This window comes from Diabrotica undecimpunctata, chromosome 10 (genome assembly GCF_040954645.1).
Source record: "Diabrotica undecimpunctata isolate CICGRU chromosome 10, icDiaUnde3, whole genome shotgun sequence".
Lineage (NCBI taxonomy): Eukaryota > Metazoa > Arthropoda > Insecta > Coleoptera > Chrysomelidae > Diabrotica > Diabrotica undecimpunctata.
In genome coordinates, this window is record NC_092812.1 from 38,382,486 (window position 1) to 38,407,521 (window position 25,036).

The window sequence follows — 25,036 nt, forward strand, 5'->3', positions numbered from 1 at the left end:
CAATTTCTAAATGGTCCTATTTCTTCGAAAAATTGATTAATATATAATTTCAATGTTTTAACATTTGTTCTGGAGCAGGGATATAGTTTAATAAATTTTGTATATAAATCAACTATCACTAGTATATGCTTTTTTCCTGTTGGACTTGGAACTAAATTTGAGATAAAATCCATGGAAACTGTATTTAGTTTTTAATATACAACATTAGATCTATATGTGTTCTGGTTTTTGAAATTCTTTTCTTTGTTTATTTGACATATTTGGCATTGGGTAGTAATTTCTTTTGCTATACTTATGTCATTCTTTGCAAAATAATTGTCCCTAAATAGCATCCATAGTTTTCTTGAACCAATATGCATGTAATTGTTATGTAAGTTTTTCAATATTTTCCTTGCCAAAGTTGTAGTTATTACATATACTTCTATGCCATTTATTATTTTATAATAAACTCCATATTTCTTAAGGACTTTTTGTTTTTCACTGAAATTGATCTGATCTCTTATAATTTCTTCTTTGGAATATAATCCAGTGCTTTCTACCAACTGATTTAATCCAATTTTTATTGTTCGCTGCCCTTGTTGTGATGTATTTTCTAACCTTGATAAAGCATCTGCCACTATGTTGGATTTTCCAGAAATGTATTTGATTTCAAAGCAGTATTCACTAAGTATTAGACTCCACCGATGTATTCTACTGTTTCCATATTTGTTATTTAATATAGATGTTAAAGCTTGGTGATCTGTTTCTATAGTAAATTCATTACCCAACAAATAAAATCTTAATTATGTGACACAGTGTATGATACTTGCTAGTTCTAATTCTGAAACTGAGTAACCCTTTTCATGTGGCTTTGTAATTCTTGAAATGAATTGTATTGGGTATTCGACCCCATCATGTATTTGTAATAATACCCCTGATAATCTCTCTATGGATGCATCTGTTCTTAATATGAATGGCTGTGTGTAGTCCGGATGGTATATTTTTAAATTTGACAAAAAAATTTTTTTGATTTCTTGGGATGCTAGTTTTCTTTTCTGATCCCATTTCCATTTTACACCTTTTCTCAGTAGTTCAAGTAATGGAATTTCTTTTATACTTAGATCTGGTATCATCCTTTTATAATAATTAATTATTCCAATAAATCCTCTTAAAGTTCTTAAATTGTGTGGTGTTTTATATTTCTGAATGACCTGTGTCCGTTCTGGATCCATTTCGATTCCCTTAGTATTAAGTTTATAACCTAGATATATTACTTCTTTTTGAAAAAATGTACATTTTTCTTGATTTATCTTTAGTCCAACTTTGTCTAATCTGTTGATTATAATTTTTAGGTGTTTAAAAAAATTAATATATCATCTATGTAGTGAATTACAAAATGTTCATATTGATCCAAAATATCATGAAGACATCTACATAGAGCACTGCAAGATGATTGAAGTCCAAATGGTACTACTTTGAATTGATATACTACTCCATCTATCTGAAATCCCGTATACTGTCTACTTTTTCTTTCTAGAGGTATCAACCAGAAACTACATATGTAGTAAATCGATTTTAGTGAAAAATGACATTCCTGTAATTCTTCCTAGTATTCCATCTATACTCATTGGTGCTTCAAATTGCTTTTCAGTGATCTTGTTAATATTCCTTGCATCCAAACATAACCTGATTTCACCTGATCTTTTACGTACTACTACTATAGGGTTTATGAAACGTGTATCTGCCTTCTCAATGATTCCATCTTCTTTTTTCCAGCAAATTTTTTTTATTACCAGAGAATTTAATCCCAGTCTCATTTGTTAAATTTAAGTAAGGTCTCCCTATGTCTCTCATTTGTGAAATATCATCTATTCTCTGTTCCACATTTCTTATTTGATTATTATTTATTTGGATATTTTGTTGTATATCGTCTAATTTTTCTTCTGTGTTTCTCCTGTCTTTGTTAATTTTTACTTCTAAGTTACATTTCTGCAACTCTAATTTCTGTTCTATATCTATCTTATTATCTTGAATAATCCTATTTACTACTGTCCTTTCATTTTCTATCCTTTTCTTGTAGTCATGCCGTATATTTTTTATTTCATTTGCTACTTTTTTCTCTGCAGCTTCAAGTTTTTTATCCATTTGTTTTTCCATTTGTTTTACAATTTTATTATTATTATATTCTATTTTCTTTTCTATATTTCTCTTCCAATTTCTGTTCCATTTTTTTCATGTCTTCTTTGACTTCTTTTGAATTCTGTTCCATTTTTTTATGTCTTCTTTGATTTGTTTTGAATTCTCTTCCATTTTTTGTTCTATTTTTTTCATGTCTTCTTTGACTTTTTTTAAATTCTCTTCCATTTTTTTGTATTCTCTTCCATTTTTTGTTCCATTTTTTTCGTATTCTCTTCCATTTTCTGTTCCATTTTTTTCATGTCTTCTTTTGAATTCTCTTCCATTTTTTTCGTATTTCCTTCCATTGTCTTGTTCATCTGCATCATTAATGACATCAAAGCTGCCATATTGACATTTTCCTCTCTTTCTGGATTCATTTCTGCAGTAAACTCTCCTCTTGTATAGGTTGTGTTTCTACTTCCACATCTTCTTCATTCTTTTTGCTTCTTGTACCTTTCTTTCCTTGAGACATTTAGAGACTTTACTTGTTCAAATATGATTAAAAATAAAATCTATAATTTTTTCTTTCTAATGATAATTAATTTAATTATATGAGAGCACTTATCTTTCCAAACTAATTCTTTTAAATAGAGAGCCACCGCGGTGGGCGTCAAATTGTGATGATGTATTATTTGTGAATGATGAGCAATGAGTGTTTTTTAATAATATATATAGGGTTTTTATCGCGGTTCTCAAAGAATTAGTTTGTAAGCACTTTTTGAAAGTATCTTTATTATATCTATTATGAAACACACATATATATCTAACATAACCAATGTGAAGTTTAAAATAAACTATCTTTAAATTAAAATTCTTATGAAACTAATTAAATTATATAGATAATGTAAATTTTAAACAAACTATCTTTAAAATTGAAATTCTTATGATACTAACTAAATTATATTAACAAAATTTTGTACCTTTCTTTCACTGAATGCCTAAATAAAATGTTCTCCAAAATAAAGATTTTAATCACCACTCAATGTCTTCGTTCTCAGGCTCGGTTATCCTTGTTTTTGTGAAATTACTTTTTCCAATTATCAGCTTCCATCAATTTAAAATATTTTTCTTCTTAACAGCATTTATATATATTCTTATTTTCAATATACCAATATCCAATCACCAAATATATTATATAATTTTAATTTTCAATTAATACTTCCTTCCATCATCCAATTACCATTTTTACATAACATAATTTTTAATCTTCAATAATATTATCTTTATACTGTTTCTTAATCTTCATTGAACTTATTATATTGAACATCTGGACCTTCTGACTGACTATCTTGAACTTACTGAACAATTGACTTCACTAACTAAATGTGTCTATCTTCTAACTAACTTTCTTACTAACTGACTGGCCATCTGACTGAACTTATAGTAACTGTAACTTATGACACTTATTCAAAGTAGGTATATCTGGTTGCCTATGCACATGGCTCACTTAAATATATTATAATTATAAAAAAACCTTTTTACACTTATATGCTAATTTCTTAAAAATGCCCTCACATAAATAATTTTTATAATATTCCCTAGTATATAACTTATTAAAATAACCAAATACTTTTAATATCTAATATTATCTAATATATACTTATAAATTAATTTTTTAAACACTATTTTTCCTCTCCCACTCATATCATTTCAATACCCCAAAATTAAATTTAAAATAAATAATTTACTTATTATTTCTTTTAAATATTAATTTTCTTATCCACATACCTTAGTAAATATAATAAATTAACTAATTTAATTTTTTTATTTTTAAAATTGTTCTATTAAATACATCCCTGTTAGTTATCTGTCTATGTCAAACTGTCATGTCAAATGGAAGTTTGTATGTTTATTTATAGACAAAATCTAGGAATTATTTCCATTCAAAATAACTTTCATCAATATAAATTGGTAAGTTTTTCACTTTTTATATTATTTTTAGCAAAACATTTATAGAATCTATTTAGTATCTAACCGCAAATTATGATTTTTAGGGCACAAATAATTTCCATATGTACAAAATCATCAAGTATGATGTCAAATTGATTCATAACAAAGAAATCTACCATCTATCTATGAAATGGATCTATCAGTAAGCTGTTAGTGTTGTTATTATTAGTGTTAAAAGTATAGAAAACATTATTCATTCTCTTCATAATATTTAAAAATGTCATTGATATGAAACATGCCTCTTAGTCTATTCTCTGCATCTATCAACACATAACTATTTAGTCCATTCTGATTTTCAATTCTGTATGGACCTTCAAACATTGGTTGTAATTTCTTACAACGGTTTTTTCCAGCATTACTCTTTCTAAGTGAACGAATTAACACTTGGTCTCCTTTTTGAAATGTGATTGGTTTTTTTATTTTTTGATTTTGTCTTCTGATATATTTTTCAGCTTTCCTCCTAATTCGGTTATTCACTTTCTGCATTACTTGTTCTAACATATCCTGATTATATTCACTAATCCATTTTCTGTTTCCTATATGGCCAAACATTAAATATTCTGGTACTTCCTCTGTATTTAAATTGTGTATTATTTAAAAAATATTCTACTTGTGGTATATGTTGCTGCCATGTTTCATGTTGATCTTGACATATTATCCTTAAATATTTTATAACTTCTTTAATATATATTTCTGCAGGATTTGCCTGAGGATGTCTGATACTTGTAAAATGAATGTTGATTCCTTTTCTCACAAAATGCCCGAAATTTTTGGTTGTTAAAATATGTAGCATTATCTATTATGCAATTTCTAAATGGTCCTATTTCTTCGAAAAATTGATTAATATATAATTTCAATGTTTTAACATTTGTTCTGGAGCAGGGATATAGTTTAATAAATTTTGTATATAAATCAACTATCACTAGTATATGCTTTTTTCCTGTTGGACTTGGAACTAAATTTGAGATAAAATCCATGGAAACTGTATTTAGTTTTTAATATACAACATTAGATCTATATGTGTTCTGGTTTTTGAAATTCTTTTCTTTGTTTATTTGACATATTTGGCATTGGGTAGTAATTTCTTTTGCTATACTTATGTCATTCTTTGCAAAATAATTGTCCCTAAATAGCATCCATAGTTTTCTTGAACCAATATGCATGTAATTGTTATGTAAGTTTTTCAATATTTTCCTTGCCAAAGTTGTAGTTATTACATATACTTCTATGCCATTTATTATTTTATAATAAACTCCATATTTCTTAAGGACTTTTTGTTTTTCACTGAAATTGATCTGATCTCTTATAATTTCTTCTTTGGAATATAATCCAGTGCTTTCTACCAACTGATTTAATCCAATTTTTATTGTTCGCTGCCCTTGTTGTGATGTATTTTCTAACCTTGATAAAGCATCTGCCACTATGTTGGATTTTCCAGAAATGTATTTGATTTCAAAGCAGTATTCACTAAGTATTAGACTCCACCGATGTATTCTACTGTTTCCATATTTGTTATTTAATATAGATGTTAAAGCTTGGTGATCTGTTTCTATAGTAAATTCATTACCCAACAAATAAAATCTTAATTATGTGACACAGTGTATGATACTTGCTAGTTCTAATTCTGAAACTGAGTAACCCTTTTCATGTGGCTTTGTAATTCTTGAAATGAATTGTATTGGGTATTCGACCCCATCATGTATTTGTAATAATACCCCTGATAATCTCTCTATGGATGCATCTGTTCTTAATATGAATGGCTGTGTGTAGTCCGGATGGTATATTTTTAAATTTGACAAAAAAATTTTTTTGATTTCTTGGGATGCTAGTTTTCTTTTCTGATCCCATTTCCATTTTACACCTTTTCTCAGTAGTTCAAGTAATGGAATTTCTTTTATACTTAGATCTGGTATCATCCTTTTATAATAATTAATTATTCCAATAAATCCTCTTAAAGTTCTTAAATTGTGTGGTGTTTTATATTTCTGAATGACCTGTGTCCGTTCTGGATCCATTTCGATTCCCTTAGTATTAAGTTTATAACCTAGATATATTACTTCTTTTTGAAAAAATGTACATTTTTCTTGATTTATCTTTAGTCCAACTTTGTCTAATCTGTTGATTATAATTTTTAGGTGTTTAAAAAAATTAATATATCATCTATGTAGTGAATTACAAAATGTTCATATTGATCCAAAATATCATGAAGACATCTACATAGAGCACTGCAAGATGATTGAAGTCCAAATGGTACTACTTTGAATTGATATACTACTCCATCTATCTGAAATCCCGTATACTGTCTACTTTTTCTTTCTAGAGGTATCAACCAGAAACTACATATGTAGTAAATCGATTTTAGTGAAAAATGACATTCCTGTAATTCTTCCTAGTATTCCATCTATACTCATTGGTGCTTCAAATTGCTTTTCAGTGATCTTGTTAATATTCCTTGCATCCAAACATAACCTGATTTCACCTGATCTTTTACGTACTACTACTATAGGGTTTATGAAACGTGTATCTGCCTTCTCAATGATTCCATCTTCTTTTTTCCAGCAAATTTTTTTTATTACCAGAGAATTTAATCCCAGTCTCATTTGTTAAATTTAAGTAAGGTCTCCCTATGTCTCTCATTTGTGAAATATCATCTATTCTCTGTTCCACATTTCTTATTTGATTATTATTTATTTGGATATTTTGTTGTATATCGTCTAATTTTTCTTCTGTGTTTCTCCTGTCTTTGTTAATTTTTACTTCTAAGTTACATTTCTGCAACTCTAATTTCTGTTCTATATCTATCTTATTATCTTGAATAATCCTATTTACTACTGTCCTTTCATTTTCTATCCTTTTCTTGTAGTCATGCCGTATATTTTTTATTTCATTTGCTACTTTTTTCTCTGCAGCTTCAAGTTTTTTATCCATTTGTTTTTCCATTTGTTTTACAATTTTATTATTATTATATTCTATTTTCTTTTCTATATTTCTCTTCCAATTTCTGTTCCATTTTTTTCATGTCTTCTTTGACTTCTTTTGAATTCTGTTCCATTTTTTTATGTCTTCTTTGATTTGTTTTGAATTCTCTTCCATTTTTTGTTCTATTTTTTTCATGTCTTCTTTGACTTTTTTTAAATTCTCTTCCATTTTTTTGTATTCTCTTCCATTTTTTGTTCCATTTTTTTCGTATTCTCTTCCATTTTCTGTTCCATTTTTTTCATGTCTTCTTTTGAATTCTCTTCCATTTTTTTCGTATTTCCTTCCATTGTCTTGTTCATCTGCATCATTAATGACATCAAAGCTGCCATATTGACATTTTCCTCTCTTTCTGGATTCATTTCTGCAGTAAACTCTCCTCTTGTATAGGTTGTGTTTCTACTTCCACATCTTCTTCATTCTTTTTGCTTCTTGTACCTTTCTTTCCTTGAGACATTTAGAGACTTTACTTGTTCAAATATGATTAAAAATAAAATCTATAATTTTTTCTTTCTAATGATAATTAATTTAATTATATGAGAGCACTTATCTTTCCAAACTAATTCTTTTAAATAGAGAGCCACCGCGGTGGGCGTCAAATTGTGATGATGTATTATTTGTGAATGATGAGCAATGAGTGTTTTTTAATAATATATATAGGGTTTTTATCGCGGTTCTCAAAGAATTAGTTTGTAAGCACTTTTTGAAAGTATCTTTATTATATCTATTATGAAACACACATATATATCTAACATAACCAATGTGAAGTTTAAAATAAACTATCTTTAAATTAAAATTCTTATGAAACTAATTAAATTATATAGATAATGTAAATTTTAAACAAACTATCTTTAAAATTGAAATTCTTATGATACTAACTAAATTATATTAACAAAATTTTGTACCTTTCTTTCACTGAATGCCTAAATAAAATGTTCTCCAAAATAAAGATTTTAATCACCACTCAATGTCTTCGTTCTCAGGCTCGGTTATCCTTGTTTTTGTGAAATTACTTTTTCCAATTATCAGCTTCCACCAATTTAAAATATTTTTCTTCTTAACAGCATTTATATATATTCTTATTTTCAATATACCAATATCCAATCACCAAATATATTATATAATTTTAATTTTCAATTAATACTTCCTTCCATTATCCAATTACCATTTTTACATAACATAATTTTTAATCTTCAATAATATTATCTTTATACTGTTTCTTAATCTTCATTGAACTTATATTGAACATCTGGACCTTCTGACTGACTATCTTGAACTTACTGAACAATTGACTTCACTAACTAAATGTGTCTATCTTCTAACTAACTTTCTTACTAACTGACTGGCCATCTGACTGAACTTATAGTAACTGTAACTTATGACCCTTATTCAAAGTAGGTATATCTGGTTGCCTATGCACATGGCTCACTTAAATATATTATAATTATAAAAAAAAACTTCTTACACTTATTATATGCTAATTTCTTAAAAATGCCCTCACATAAATAATTTTTATAATATTCCCTAGTATATAACTTATTAAAATAACCAAATACTTTTAATATCTAATATTATCTAATATATACTTATAAATTAATTTTTTAAACACTATTTTTAGTCCCACATTCATATCATTTCAATATATATATATATATATATATATATATATATATATATATATATATATATATATATATATTCGAAGAAGTAAACAGTTTCCAGTACCTAGGAGCGACATTGCATCAGGAGACCAAACATGAAGGAAGAAATCCAAGCGAGAATTATGGCTGGTATCGTTGTATCTTTGCTCTAAACGATGTTATTAGGAAGTAAAAACATATTTAGAAGGGCTAAGAAGAAATATAAGACAGTGATAAGACGTATAGCATTATATATGCCATAGGAACATGAATGACGAACATATCCGAACAAGTCATACTCAAAGTGTGGGAAAGAAAAGTCCTCAGGAAAACATTTGGAAGAAAGCTATGGAATGGAATGGGGATAAAAAGACCAAATACGAGGTTTGTCTTTTAGTTTTGCATGTAGCAGCTGAGAATGTAGACATAAATCTATAGTTTTATTGCGACACAAGTTGTGTAGATACAGGGAATTTTTGAAGCGAGAACATTTTCGAGCAATAATTTTTTACAATTTTTGGAGAGGATTATCCCAACAGCAATGTCTCGCTCAAATGTTTTCTGTATTTCAAGAATGAAGCATCAGACCAGTCAACTATTTCCCGCAGGTATTGAGAATTTCAACGTGGTCGTTCCAGTCTCAGGGACGAATCCACCCTAAACAGCAGTCACACAGCAAAATATTGATGCGGTACGTCAGCTAATTAAGGATGACCGCCGTGTATCATACGGGATATAGAGGCATCATTGGGCATTTCAAAGACCTTAATCCTACATGAGGAACTGTGTGTTACTGGTTTCTCGTTGGATCCCTCATTTGCTCACAGAAGAGCAAAAAGCGGTTCGCGTCAATTGGTGTCGAAAAACAATCGAACGATATATATATATATATATATATATATATATATATATATATATATATATATATATATATATATATATATATTAAATTACTTCAAATATACATATTTTGTTAACATTGGATCTCCTTTCTAAAATCTGTACCGTATCCGGTACCAACTTATTGAGGTTTACTTTATAAAGCTCTCCCAACTTAACTTAATAGTGTTAATAAAGTAACACCAATTTCCAAAACCGAACTTCATTTATAAATTGGCTTTTTAATAAACTATATTGTAATATAGTGTAACCAGGTTTACATATACCAAAACTAAACTAATCTTAAATAAAAATAATAAGGATTATTACCTGAGAAATAACTCTTTCTGTATCGGGAATAATACACAATTCCGCATCAGCACCTTCCCTATTGTCATTTTTATCAAAAGAACTACCATCAACACCTTTGGAATTAGATGATTTCTCTTTTTCAGACAGGTCTTTTACAGTTTCAGTGGACTCTTTATTTGATTCCATCAAACCGTCAATTATTTCTTTATCCACTGCTGTCACATCAGCGGTCTTTTCACTGTTCACTGTTGTTGTATTAATGGTTTTTTCCTTATCATTGATTAGATCAGTAGTGATTTCTTTCTCTGTCACTAAATCAGTAGTGATTTCTTTCTCTGTCACTAAATCAGTAGTGATTTCTTTCTCTGTCACTAAATCAGTAGTGATTTCTTTCTCTGTCACTAAATCAACAGTTTTTTGTGTATCTAGTTTCTCACCATCTTTTAAATATTGATCTACAGTTTCCCTTACATTCCTTTCGGTTTCAATTGATGTTATGTTTTCTTTGACAGATGGTTCTGTTTTATCATTAGCAGTAGATTTTTCAACTAATAATTCTTTTTCTTTTTCCTGTAAATAGAAGTAATAAAATATAAATTTCTTCTATTAAAAAACTTTTAAAAAATAAATTTAAAAAAATAAATAATAACAAGAAACTTTTAGACCTAAAAGTATTTCCAAAAGACATGCAGAAATGCCTTTTAAGCCCACTCTTTTTTATATTAGCACCTTTCAGGTGTTTGTGTTTATTGCACAAACCGTGTAGTAAAACGTTTTTGACGTCGCAATTAAGGACTATTGATTGAATTATAAGAGATAGTAGAAAACATAGTCTGATGGTATAGAGAGAAGCGTATGTAGCACTAAAAGAATCGGCTACAAAAATGGGTTTAATAATAAACACCAAAAAACGAAGTACATGAAAATAAGCAAGTAACCAGTAATCTTACGACCACTTATTATAGACAACGACGTCATCGAAGCACTGAACGAATTTGTATACGTGAGAGCGCTCGTTAACACTGAAAATAATGCTACCACAGGGATAAACCATACAATTTGCAAGGCCAACAGATGCTATTTTGGGCTCAATCTCCTTAAATCCTCAGTTATATAGAGAAATACAAAAGTATTCTACAAAACAATGATAAGCCCAGTCCTAACATATGGTTCAGAGACCTCTATGGACTCTAACAAAAAGTAATAAAAACATGTTAGGACGTTTCGAAAGAAAAGTAAGAAAGCACTATGGAGCAGTGAATGACAATGGAGTGTGGCGAAGACGATACATCTTCGAACTTTATAAAAAAACATACCAGAAACCAGATATTGTAAAATATATTAAGATAGGACGTCTGAAATGGATAGAGCACGTAATGCGGATGAAACAAAATGACCCAGCTAGAAAAAAGCTCCTTGATAAACCCAGCAGAAGACGAAGACTAAGAATAAGGTTCCTTGATAACATTGATGAAGACATTAGAAATATGGGAATAGGTGCTTGGCAAAGCAAGGTGATGGATAGGGATATATATATATATATATATATATATATATATATATATATATATATATATATATATATATATATATACATCCCACTATCGTTGTAAGCTCTTTTCACGTTGCAGTAATTTAGCATCACCAAGAAATGCTATCATTTTCTATTTATAAGTCGTGTATGTTCGTTTAGTGCACCTTTGTAGGCTTGGCACCGTTGTCGGTTTTTCAATAATCCGATTTTTGTATAAATTAAATTTTTTACATCAAACCATCATTTTAACATTGGGAGGTAAAATTACTGTATTTGGTATCATTTTAAAGCCAATAGATGTTGCCAGTGTTAATACTTAAATAATATTTGAAAACATAAAAATATCGATCGGTTTGGGTCAAGTTCAAATGAAGACATTGAAACTACCTGCCGACCGGCTGGGGTCAACCAACTAGTTTTTTTATAATATCAACGTTCAGTTGTTATATTTATTCAATTTAGATATTTTTTCCCAGAGAGTTGTGTAGATGAATATTTTACATATTTCAATTTCCAAGCTGTTTAATCGAAGCTATCAGTGAATAGTTTAAGATAAATATTAGATTTTTATGGGATTAGGTCAAAAATATTGGTTGTGATTGGGATGAGAATCACATTTTTAATTATTTAATGTTTAACATTTTAATTTCAATTCAGGAAATCGTTCTCAAAAAACGTTTTTTGTACAAAATGTGTATACACATTTTTACATAATTTGTACAATAAACAAGGTTAAATATTGGAAATCGTATCGTTAAATATTAGTTAATTAAAAATGTAATTTTCATCTCAATATCGACCAATAATTGTGGCATAATCACATAAAAAAATAATATTTGACTTTGACCATGCCATAAGAAAGTAGTTAATGGAACCTCGCTAAATAGTTTTAAAAAATCTTACAGAAATTTAAATTCTAAATAGTGAGGGGAATGAGGGGTAGCCGACGAAAAATTCGTAAAGACGTACAGTTGATTTTACTTTGTTTTCTTAAACAATCTTAAAAGGCAAAAAAAAAAATTTGCTTATAAAACGTTTTGTATACATTCTAAAGAAAAATAATTTAAATAAAAGTTGTAGACCATAAAAAGTTTTCTATGTAGAGAAATACCAAATTTAAATACATAAATAATTGAGATAATTCCAAAAAACCATAAACTCTAAGATATTATATGTTTGTAGGAATTCATAAATGTTAATAACTTTGTTTTTTGACTAACGACAGATAATATAGCTACTTGAAATCATGGCAATTGATGAGTTATTAAAGTGTGCTAAATATCAAGCAGATCAAAAAATATTTTACAATTTATTCAATTTGTTTATCACAGAAAGCGATTATTTAAACAACTGTACTTGTCCAAACTTGTATGACTCTATAAGTATTTTGTAACTTGCAATCGATTCTTTGCGCTTTCAGTTTTAGGGTATATTAAAAAAACTTTTAACATATTATTAAATTTTTTATTAAAAACCAGTTTGAATAGGGGACTTTTTAGTTTTTAGACCACTTAACGTTTTTTTAGTTTCTTTGACAAGTGAGGATTCGGTTATTTCTTCATATGGGCTATGACCAATTGTCTAGTCAAGTCAACACTATTAGAGAAGTTACCTATACTTTTCCAGTAGTCATGCAGACGGTTCATTTTAATTGTCCCCATATGGAACATAAGCTCGAGAAAAGTATTAAATTCTGTTTGTGTTGTCTCTTTCCAAAACGCAATCCTCGATTTTTCTGAACGACTTTGTGCAAGTATTTTGTCAGTCACTTCCACCATTCATTTAATCTACATCGTCCTCGCCCGATGCTTCTAACAATGATTGTAATTCAGCAGTGGTCAATCTACGTTTATGTTCACATCTACATTTTTTAGATGTCGAAGGCATATTATTTACATCCATTTCTTTATAAATACTATAACTCACTTTTACGGAGGTAATTAACAATAAAAACGTTCTACTGGAAACTATCAACTTACGACTTCCAATACTATAAGGCCACTAGAGGCACAATACGTTTTTACTCAATAATAGTTCCTGTATAAGTAAAATTGTTTTTTAATGTGCTTCATTGGAGCACACTAGATATATTTCAGTTTTGCCATCACATTCTTCAGAGTATGTTTGAACTTTTTTAACTTTTCTATCGGCCTTTCTACTAGTCATGCTTCTTCTTAAAACTTTGTAACATCTTGTACACTTTCTTCTCTTTGTATTATCTACATCGCTTTGCCTTAGATGGTATTTTTGGGTGTAACTGGTCATGAGGGTTACAACATTTCTTTATTTGTAAATGCCTTTGCGAACTCCAGTCTGAACTCAAGGATAGGTTGTCGCTTTTTTTACGTTTTCTATTATTTAGCAACTAAGCATTGACTACTGCGGTATTAAATATTAATTCCATTGCCACTTTCCGGTACCACTTCAGAATTTTGCGTATTGGGCTTTGGTAAGAAGCCACTTGATCACTAAAATCAACACTCTTTTTCACCAAGTTATAATCGAGAATAATTTGTGGTTTTAGTACTTGTGTATAATTTTTCTTTTTATTTGATTAAACCAAGATACAACTATTATGTTTAGATGTTGCAAGGATTAAAACTGGTCTTTTGTCGACCCATTTTATCACTCGTAAAATCAATAATGGGGTTAAATTTCATCGAGAGTAACTGGTTGCAACTTTTTTAATCGAGATTTTAGTTTTACATGTTTTTAGAGTAAAACATCTGCACATGAATAATTCGTTGCTTGAACAATGATTTCAATTCATCGACCAATATTCTAAAATAAGGTGTTATTACGTCGTCCGGAATATTATAAACTGGTTCTATTTCATAAAGCATTGGAAATATGGTTTACACTCTATATCTAGAAAAATCTTTTAGTGCAACTCTTGTTCGACCTAAACTAAATTAATACACAAAACAAATTAATCTATTTTTTTTATAGAAATGCAGATTCCTGTCGGCTTCTTATCAGTGCGGCATGAGTCACTGGTGTCTCGTATATCCGGACCTCTTATCGCATTACAAACATAATTCTTAATTAGCAGTGCGGTACAAGATACATTTATGTCATATAATCTGAAAGCCGTAATAAGACCATAAGACCGTATATTATAAATAAATATATTCCTAAAAGAATTATCTTGAAACATGAAATAAATACACTAAAAAAGTGCAATATTAAGTGTTATTTAAAAAATGGTATGTCATTCACGACGGGCGTACAGTTAAAAAAAAGTTTTCAGTGTTCTATTGCTTGATTATTATTATCTGGTATTCTGAAAATGTTGACATTTTTTCCTGGTCTGATCTTCCTCAACTAACGTCATCTTTCTTAATTTGTGGGTTGTGTTGTTCAGGTCTCTTTAAGTGTTTTTGTTGGTATCCATACTGAATGATCTTCTTTAGACAATGTACTAATGTAGTGTTCACATGTGGCATTGCGTGCGTCATGTAGCACTGATCTTAATTGTCTGATTAGTCGATTATATTTGTGTTCGTCATTAAGATTTCGGCTTCTTGGTCATCTAACTCGTGCTCTTCATTTTTCGACTATTAGTTGTATAATATAATTCGGAGTGTTACTTGTGTTTTCTTGATTTGGAATTGTTAATCGTGTAGCTCCATATGAAATAGTAAAAGATGAAAACGGCAGCATATTCATCCATAAAAAAAGGAAACGCGATAAAGATATCTGAAACAACTGTTTTATGTTATAAGAGATGAAATAGTCCGAAATTGCCAGGTGAACAGGGTACTATAAAGAGGAAGTAGAATTAGCTATAAAACAGCTTAAATGGGGAAAAGAAATAAGCTTAGACCAAATACCAGCAGGAATTATTCAACTGGGGAAAACATTACACGGATAACAATATTCACTCCATTTACAGAAAAGGGAGTGACCCGCAAACATTTTAAGAACTTTTTTAATAGCCTCCAGTCAACAATTTCCTAATCATGTTTAAAAAACGTATGGAATGCACTGTATATACTAACCCAAACCGTCAACATACTTGTTGTTGCAGTTATGTATTCGATCAACTTAAAGGTTATGCACGATTCCCCTTGTATAGGTACACAGGCATGCACCCGTGCGGGAGAAAAAAGATTTGTCATAACGTTACATTATGTCACATTTTAACGTTGAATATTTTATGGTTTATTGGATTATAAAACGAATGATCGACTTTTTCTCGCACAGATACCGCCTATGTAACTTTACAAAGCGAGTCGTTTGCTGGATATTAAAGAAACGTCTATGGCCATCATATAATTTTACGCTATTTCACGTTCTACGACGCATTCCACGTTTGACACACTGTCTTGTTTAGTTTTCTGTCATTTTATTTGTTAAATCCTATCTCATTCTCGTCACAGCGTCAAGGAGCAGTAAATGTGTGCAGTGAACGGGAGGAATATGTTTAACAGTGAACGTTGGAGATTTTTCGAGTCTTTCATATTTTTTTCTTTGAGTGCCTCTCCTATTGGAGATTGGATATCATTAGGGCGATTCTAATTTTATTTACTGCTGTTTTGAATAATTCACTCATCACTAACTCATCAGGTGGCCAAAGTGTTTAAGTTTTCTCTTTTTTATATTCAGTATAACTTCTGGATCGTTATGTATTCTACGTATTACCCCTTCATTTGTAATTTTATCCACTCAACTTATTTTTAGTATACGGCAGTAGCACCACATCTCAAAGCTTTCAAGATTTGTCTTCTGTTTAAGAGTCCATGCCTCAACACCGTAAAGCTAAGTACTGAATACATACTAAGTAGTTAACTAAAAGTGGACGTACGCAAAGATATGTATGACGTAATCGTATGGTATTCGCTAAATCCTGTCACGTAATATGCCACATACCTCTGTGCGTAAATTCGTTTTATTGCTGCCAGTTTAAGGTGTTATTAGATGCAGCCATGTTGAATTTCTCTCCACTATCGTATTATCTTCGTTAAATCCTATCATTTTAGGCTCCATATATCCTGATTAGACCTATAGGACCCGAGATACGCAACTAAGGCTCTTTTGACATAACATATATAGGAGCAAAGATATATACCTAAGGTCCTTCTGACGTGTTGATGTATTTTATTTCTACGTCGTAGTATTTTATTGGTTAAATGTTACCATTTGAGGTACTGTACGTCACGATTGGGCTAATAAAAACGAAGATACGTAACTAAGGCCCTTTTAATATTTTGCTGTATTTGATTTCTATCTCATTGTATTCTATTAGTTAAATTCTATCATTTGAGGTATCGTACGTCACGATTGGACTAATAGGACCGAAGATACATAACTAAGGCCATTTTGACATGCTACTTTATTTAATTTTTATACCTCATTGTATTTTATTTGTTAAATCCTTTCATTTAAGGTACTGTACGTCATAATTGGACTAATAGAACTAAAAATACACAACTAAGGCCCTTTTGACATTGTTCTGTATTTGATTTTTGTATCCCATTGTATTCTGTATTCTATCATTAGAGGTACTATACTTCACGATTGGACTAATAGGACCGAAGATACGTGACTACGGCCCTTTTGACATGTTGCTGTATTTAATTTTTTTATTTAATTGTTTTCAATTCGTTAAATCCTGTTATTTGAGATACTGTACGTCACGATTGGACTAATAGAAACGAAGATATATAATTAAGGCCTTTTTGACATGCTGCTATATTTGATTTTTCTGTCTTATTGTATTTTATTGGTTAAATCCTATCATTTGAGGGGCTGTACGTCGCGACTGGACCAATTGGAGCGAAGTTACAATAGGTAGTTGCAATATATCATAACCCGTTACTTTTAACCAACCGTGATGCCAGAATGATTTGTGGATGAAAAGATATATATATATATATATATATATATATATATATATATATATATATATTCTTAAATTTACTATTTCATTGTGGGTAATATTATATTCAACAGCGATGCCAAATTTCTGATGCTAAAATGATTGATAATGAAAGTGGGATATACATTTTCATGTATATAATGGCAGCGAGTAAACGGTAAAACCCTGAACTAAATATATATAATATTTTCACTGTACCATCATTTTAGACTCAAACATTTTCTGGAATAAACTTGTATAACTCAGTAAGGGATAAAAAGAGAAAGCGGATATTTTAAAATATCAACACGGTATCAACACTCAATGAGATGGTTAAAATTCTTGTGACAAGTACAGGAAAAAAGTTATTAAGGTCTTGTAAAGTAGCGTCGATATACAGATGCTACTTTGCAAGACGATGCTAAATTGATGGTAAAAGCATAATGTATCGATGCGAAAATGATAGTATGATGTATATATATATATATATATATATATATATATATATATATGTGTGTGTGTGTGGGAAAATGGAGAACGACCGTCAATTTAAACAGTGGCAGTAGAGAGTCATCGGTCGAAAGTTAGAGAATCATGGAAAGGATACTTGCTACATCCTTTATTGAAGACATGTCGTACATGAATCCATAAACATCAGTTCATCTAAAATCAGTTAAATTTGCATACATCCAAAGGAAAAATTGATAAAGATTTACCTTAGAAAGATATGCAGATCAAAAAATATGGAAGTAAAGTAAAAGTTTAAAAAACTCGAACATCGAAGTAAAACAGTTCTGTTGTTTAACTTGAGAACCATAAAAACCATGAGTTTTTTATATGGAAAAACAGAACTAAGTCAGTTCTTTATATGCAAAATATGCAAAGAACCTAAGTATAAATATAGTATACGAACAGAATAGTTTCTAACATGGAATACAAACACAATTCCAAAAGCGCTGTACCTTTTTTTGATTAAACATTAATATGTTTTATATTTCACTTTAGGTAGCATCATTTGACCACGTTGTTTCAATCTAAGTAAAGGAGAATTTATTTCGCGAAATATCAAACGATCACTTCGAAGGTCGAAAGGAAGAGGCTTGCCTACCAACATAATCAACCTGTTGGCAACTCTCTTCCTCTTTAGACCTGTGAAGTGATCGCTTGGTATTTTGCTGGTAATATCAAATAAATTTTCCTTTATTTAGATGGAAACTAATAATGCTACCAAAAGTTAAATATAAAACTTATTAATGTTAATCAATAAACATCATCAGAGTATTCTGTTTATATACTCTATTTTTATAATTCTGTTCTTTGCATACTTTACACATAAATAACTGACTTAGTTCTGTTTTTCTTATAAAAAACTGAATGTTTAATTTTTTATGGATCATAAGTTTCACTTCAATTCCATATTTTTGAGTTGCGTATCTTTGTAAGGTAAATATTTAGCAATTTTCTCTATTGATGTATGCTCATTTAAGTGATTTTAGATGAACTGATGATGTCTACCGATTCATATACGAATGGTATTCAATAAAGCATGAAGTAGCAAGTATCCTTTCTTTTATTCTCAACTTTTGACATCACAGTAAACTACACATTGTATATATATATATATATATATATATATATATATATATATATATATATATATATATATATATTCAATAAGCTATTAAATAAACTACCTGTAACAATGGACTGTCTTCTTTGGTTTCAGATTCTGTATTGCTTTTCTCAGTCTGTTGACACATGGTTTTCTGTGTTTTTTCACTATCAGTTGCATCATTCAGATCACTATTGGGTTTCTCTTTGTCATTAGAACTTACTTCAAATATGTTACTACTAAATGATCTACTAGCCACATGTTCTAATCCTGCTAAACTCTCACTAGGTATTTCTGATAGATCATCCAACATTGTTAATTCAGTACTTTCATGAGGTTCATTATCATCATACCTATTTCTACCAAATATATCAAGTGAATTAAATGTATGCTGTTTAGTTGCATCCTTATCCAAAGATTGTAATTGTTTTTCACTTTCGAAATGTAAACCACTAGAACTCTTGCCGGTTTGCACCTCTATGGATTCATTTAAGGCAGTAGAAAACTCTTCCGGTTGATTTGGATTTCCAACAGCTTGGCTACTTTCATTTTCCAAATTTCTGAAGGAGTCTGGAGCATTACAAATAGATTCCTTTACATTTTTACTTGTAAAACTAATACCTAAAACAAATTATACATGAAATACTAACTACTCTTTATGACAAACAAAGAAATTAAAACAGGTTATAAAATCCAAAAAAGCAGTGAGGAAACCAGACAAGAATAAACCAAAATTAAAAAAGATAACTTTTCGATTTACTCGAAAGATGTTTTTAAAGATTAAAAAAAAAAGTTCCAGTTTTATTTATTTATTTAACCAAATCTTGAGTTTTGATTTGAATGGTACTATTATAGAGCCAAGTAACTGTGCTAAATATTTAGGCATACACCTTGATTCAGGTTTGAAATACACTAAACATCTGGTAAATGTAATTCAGAAGGCTGAACAGAGAACAGTTGCAATGGCAAAGATTATGCCAAATATAGGTAGGTTGCATATGAATAAAATGAAAATGTATCTCCAGGTGGTACAGTCGAACTTCCTATATGGGGCACCTGCATGGCTTGACATGTTAAGATTTAAAAAATATAAAGAAATATTAACACTCTCGCCGCCAAGTGTAACATTAATGTGTACTCTGTATTGACACACGTGTAACATTAATGTACACTTACAGCGTTTCACATTAACAAAATAATATAGTTTTATATTTTAGTTAATAAAAAGCCAAAGAAAACTTATCCCCATTGTAATAAGTATGTACTACATCGACGATAGCCCTACAGGTGATTGCGGGTATGCTCCCCATTCACCTCCTAGTGAAAGAATGTAAGATCATATATGACAAAGATAATGGTTACCTAAAATGCTAAACGAATGGCAACAAGAATGAAAGTGAAAGAGTGGTATAAATGTAGGTTTAAAAGAACAAATTACTTTTTCACTCAATTCCTGACCGAAACGGCTCATTTAGATCTTATACATATCTCATAAGGAAAACTGAAGAGCATTGCATATTCCATTGCAACATTTTTCACGATAAACAACAAGATATGAGAACAAGTCTAGGTGAGACAACACCAGAGAATATAATGACTGTAACCATAAAAAATGCAGAGAACTTTAACAAGATAGTAGACCTAATAACGGAAATAATAAAAAAAAAAAAGAAAAACAAAAAAGAGCAAGACAAGGTGGGAGATGAGAGGGTGACAGAAGACTGTAATACTTTTATTTCTTATTATTATGAATATTATATGTGTGTATAGTATTGTTGTATGTGTGTGTGTGTGTGTATATATATTGATATATATATATATATATATATATATATATATATATATATATATATATATTGTCTGAAACAAATCAAATAAAATATGAAAAGATGAACTACTCCTTCTCATTGTCAGCATTACTAACATTGAGTAGAGAGAGGGTCAGCAGTGGGCCATTCGCTAAGAACACATACCAGGTTCCGGCATTGGAAATGAGGGGGTTTTAGTGGGTAGGTAGTCACACTCCTCCCACACAAAAAAGATCTTGCTTGGCAATACTTTTTAAGCAGTGGAACAAGGTTTAAACTTGCTTGTCTGCTGATTTCATCACTTTCAATTATTAGGTATATTTTGAATGTCTGCATAAATATTTTGAATAATAATTAACATTGTATATATTGAATTTCATCTCAGCATTACATGTTGTTTGAAAGATTTGAAGTGTTTTCTGTTTAACTGTGAGTTAAACGTTAGTTTTGTTAAAAGGGAGTTAAAAGTTAGTGTGAGTTGTTTTGCTTCATTTATCACTATTGCTAGTTATGGAAGTATATTGTTGCTTCCTAAAATGTCATGCATAACTAAATTTAAATTGTGATAGGCACATGATAGTGTGAATTATATACTTTTTGAAAGTTATCCTTTTAATATGTCAATAGTAAATTTCTGTATGATAATAATGGCTTTTTCTTCTCTAAATTCACAATTTTTAAGTATATATTTCTTAAGATACATATTGTCTTGGAAAAAATGAGCCAATAGAGTAAAAAAACTATGCTGTGTTTATCCTTATGTCCATAAATATGTGGTAAAAGAAACTTCATTTCTAAGAACTATTGTATCAAATTCTCCTTGTAAAACTGTTCTTGCTAAAGTTCTTCTAGAAGTTAAATGTTTTTCTCATCGTGCTTAAGAAAGTCTGCACCTAAATTAATTAACTCTTAGAAAAATATTATGGAACCCTCAACTAAAATGTTACATGCAATAAAGCACAAAATGCACCTTGTCTAAGGCTAATTGTCCAATTTTTGTATTGTAGTAAGTCTATTTGCCAACATCACTTGAGGTTTTTAATGCTATTACGGTTATTGCATATAACAGACACAATACGAATATATGTGAGTAAATTTGGAGAAATGTTATTGTAAATATCCAGCAAAAGTGGTACCACATTATTAGACATTAAAAAGAAAAACTTGTGTTTGCTTCTTTTATGAAAAAGAACCAGTAATGTTAGTAAACATACAATTAGTTTAATAAACAATTTGAAACCCAGAAATTGCATATGTAAAAACTGTAATAAACAAACATCTAGTTGGAAACCACCAGGCTGCCATTTTATCAATTGCAAATATTACCTAAAGTATGAAGTTTGTATCATGAAAATATAACTTAGAAATTGGTTAACATGAAGAAACATTTTTAAATTACCTTGTATACTATCCCAATCCGAGGGTTCTACAGAATTATCATTAATGCTTTCTGTGCTCATCCTATCTTCAACTCTTTCTTTAGTAGAGCTATGAATATTTGCTATTTGAGATTCTATACAGGAAGAACCAATTTGCAATTCCCTTAGAGTAGGTTCTGGATGCTGGTGGAAGCTTTTTGAAGTACTTAATAAATTAGCTGCTAATTCATTATCTACAGAATTCATATTTGTACTTTCATGTTTACTATTAATATCTATTTCATTCTCATTGTATCTATCTGCAATATTAGACTGAAGAGTGTTTAGCATCTCATGTCTGTGAATGTCTGGGATAGCTATTGAAATATTGTTAGCAATGTCTTGAACTGTTTTAAGAGCTTCACTATTATATTCCTCCATTCTGAAAATTGTGACACCTATATTTTAAAATTTAGCGATTCCTTCTCTGCCTACAATTTATTTTTTGCGGTTAATAGTTACACCTCATACCACATTGTAGAATGTTGTAAACCAACTTCTGAGAAATGAACATGGTAGTGCAGGTAAGCCAACAAAAACAAATTTGTCTTTTCTCAAACCTTTCTGAGTGTTAAAATCCCGGCTTTTTATGATTGTTTGGTTCCCCTGTATCACAATATGTTCAAATGTTTTCAAAACCGCTAATATGTATACTACAATACGAATTTTATGATAATTACATTGTTGTTATAAACATAATTTAACAAGAATATTCATAACAAAAAACTATGCACTTTGTCAATTTAACCAAGCCATATAATGGTGGATGTAAAAATATTCCGCCAATCAATTCTGCCAACATTTCCGGGAATTCATTTTTTATTTCATTTTATTATTCATTATTACATATGAGCTTCTTTTCTATATGACAGTTCCTATTAGGGAATTTGTGTTCTGTCAACTATTAACTCTGTCACAGTCACAGTCACCAACTACATAGAAAGCATAGATATATACATATCTCTGCTCTGATAGAAAACCAAAGAAATCAAATCTTCAATCTTCAAATAACAAGGTTCCTTGTCTAAGAATCAAATACTTCTTCTTCTTTCTTTATTTGTTGGCATCCTTGTGCATCTGCCAGTGAATCAAATACCAAAGAATATAGACGCTTATAAGCGTCTATATTCTTTGCAAATACTATGCGGGCTTTACACCAATAATAAATTCACGAAGAAATTCATGAATTTATTCATCAATTTCTGTGTCAATAAATTCGTGAATATCTTGGACGCAAAAGTTTCTTTGACTTCAAATAAATTTTTACATCAAGTGTCATTATTTCAGTACTACGTGGTAGTGGTGGTACTACCAATGGTTTTATGCACAAACCATATGTATGGTTTGTGGTTTTATGATTGGATGTTATTTATTGTTGTTTATTTAAAAAAAAATATATATTTGGAAATATTATCTGAAAACAATAATATTGTTTTTAAAAGAAAATAGTGATTAAGATTGTATAAAAATTATGCTGAATTTGGTAAAGAGTACGAGCTTGAAGAAGAGGTAAAAATTACATGTAATTAGTAGAAACTGTTGATTTTCAGACACAGAAGATACTTTCAAATAACTTAAATAGGGAAACATAGCTAAAGAAAGAGAAAAAGTGGTAATTTTGGACGTTTTTCACATTTGGTCCCAATGAAGATAGCCTCAAATTAGCTGTCAATTAACTTTCACAGAACGAAATATTGCGTTGGTATTGGCCAAGGTTAGTAGATATTAAGTAGGTTGTCTCGTAACTATAGACCAATCAAATGCTCGCTTTTTAAAGGCGGGAATACGTCACCCATACGACACTTTTAAAATTGCCATAAGCTTCAATGCTAATAAAAGGTTCAAAAACTTAGGTTTTGCAATATATTTTGGGATTTTCTTGGGTATAGGGATGTTAAGTGGTTCTTATATTAGTAATTATATCAATTTTTTTTTCTAAAATCAATAGTCTGATGACAAAAAATAGAATTGATTATAGTGATAATATTGTGTGTTTTAAATGGAGATAACAGTTTATTTCGCACAAAAACACAAAAAAACAGTAGAAAAAGTTCAAAAGCAAAAATACAAAATATGTAGGAACTTACTTATTATGTTTTTCCTGGAATTTGCAGCATTCTTATCATATCTAGTGGTAGGCAAAAAAAAAACAAATAGGTAATATAAATAATTTATTATTAGATTAAAATACAAAAAATGATTAGTCCTTCAAGCACAAATCTTCAAGCTATATATACTTATCTCATCTAAAAAATATATCATTATTATAAGGTACAAAACTACATATAATTGTTATGACAAACCTTGATTATAACGGCTACGAAAACACACTTTACAAGTGTTTATGTACACAAATAACTAAATAATAGGTCTCTATAAATAATATTGTCCTTATACCTATACTTAAAAATAAAAACTAAACAAATAAACGAACTAATGATACTATAGAGACAACAACAAACGTGAACTTAAACTCAGACGTGCAGACAACTGTCCATCAACTGTCAAATTTGACTTTGTCGTATGAGTGACGTAAGCATTCTGCCTTCCCCTCGCTTCGCCTACATAGTTACGAGACAACCTACTTAACATTTACTAACCTTGGGTATTGGCAGTGTCGCTATGTCCTTATAATGGATATGTTGCCAGATTGCAACAGATGTCTTTTTAACTTTATTATTTATACTGACATTTTACTATTTACTTTTAAAAACTGTTTTAAAACTATTTACTTTTTCTTTTTTTGGTAATTGTTAAGTATTAGTTTTTAAATATCTTATTGCTTTTGATTACGTATGTTTCATTTGTAATGTAAATTGCAACATTGCCAAACAGCAATATTTCATTCTGCCAAACCCACAGACCATACAATGGTTTGTGGCCAAACAAA

The 25,036-nt window shown here is 29.7% G+C and overlaps 1 protein-coding gene across 2 annotated transcripts in view; it reads right to left on the reverse strand.

Moving 5' to 3' along the window:
* LOC140452516 (zinc finger MYM-type protein 3-like) overlaps positions 1-23,010 on the reverse strand; it is a 76,360-nt gene extending 53,350 nt beyond the window's left edge. For both annotated transcript variants that reach the window (XM_072546830.1, XM_072546829.1), the window contains exons 1-3: positions 22,128-23,010; positions 19,003-19,541; positions 9,933-10,484 (exon numbers count right to left, since the gene is read on the reverse strand). In XM_072546830.1, coding sequence (XP_072402931.1) covers positions 9,933-10,484; positions 19,003-19,541; positions 22,128-22,527 — 1,491 coding nt within the window. In that variant the 5' untranslated portion in view covers positions 22,528-23,010. The remainder of the gene's footprint in view (positions 1-9,932; positions 10,485-19,002; positions 19,542-22,127) is intronic.
* Between the last annotated feature and the right edge of the window lie 2,026 nt (positions 23,011-25,036).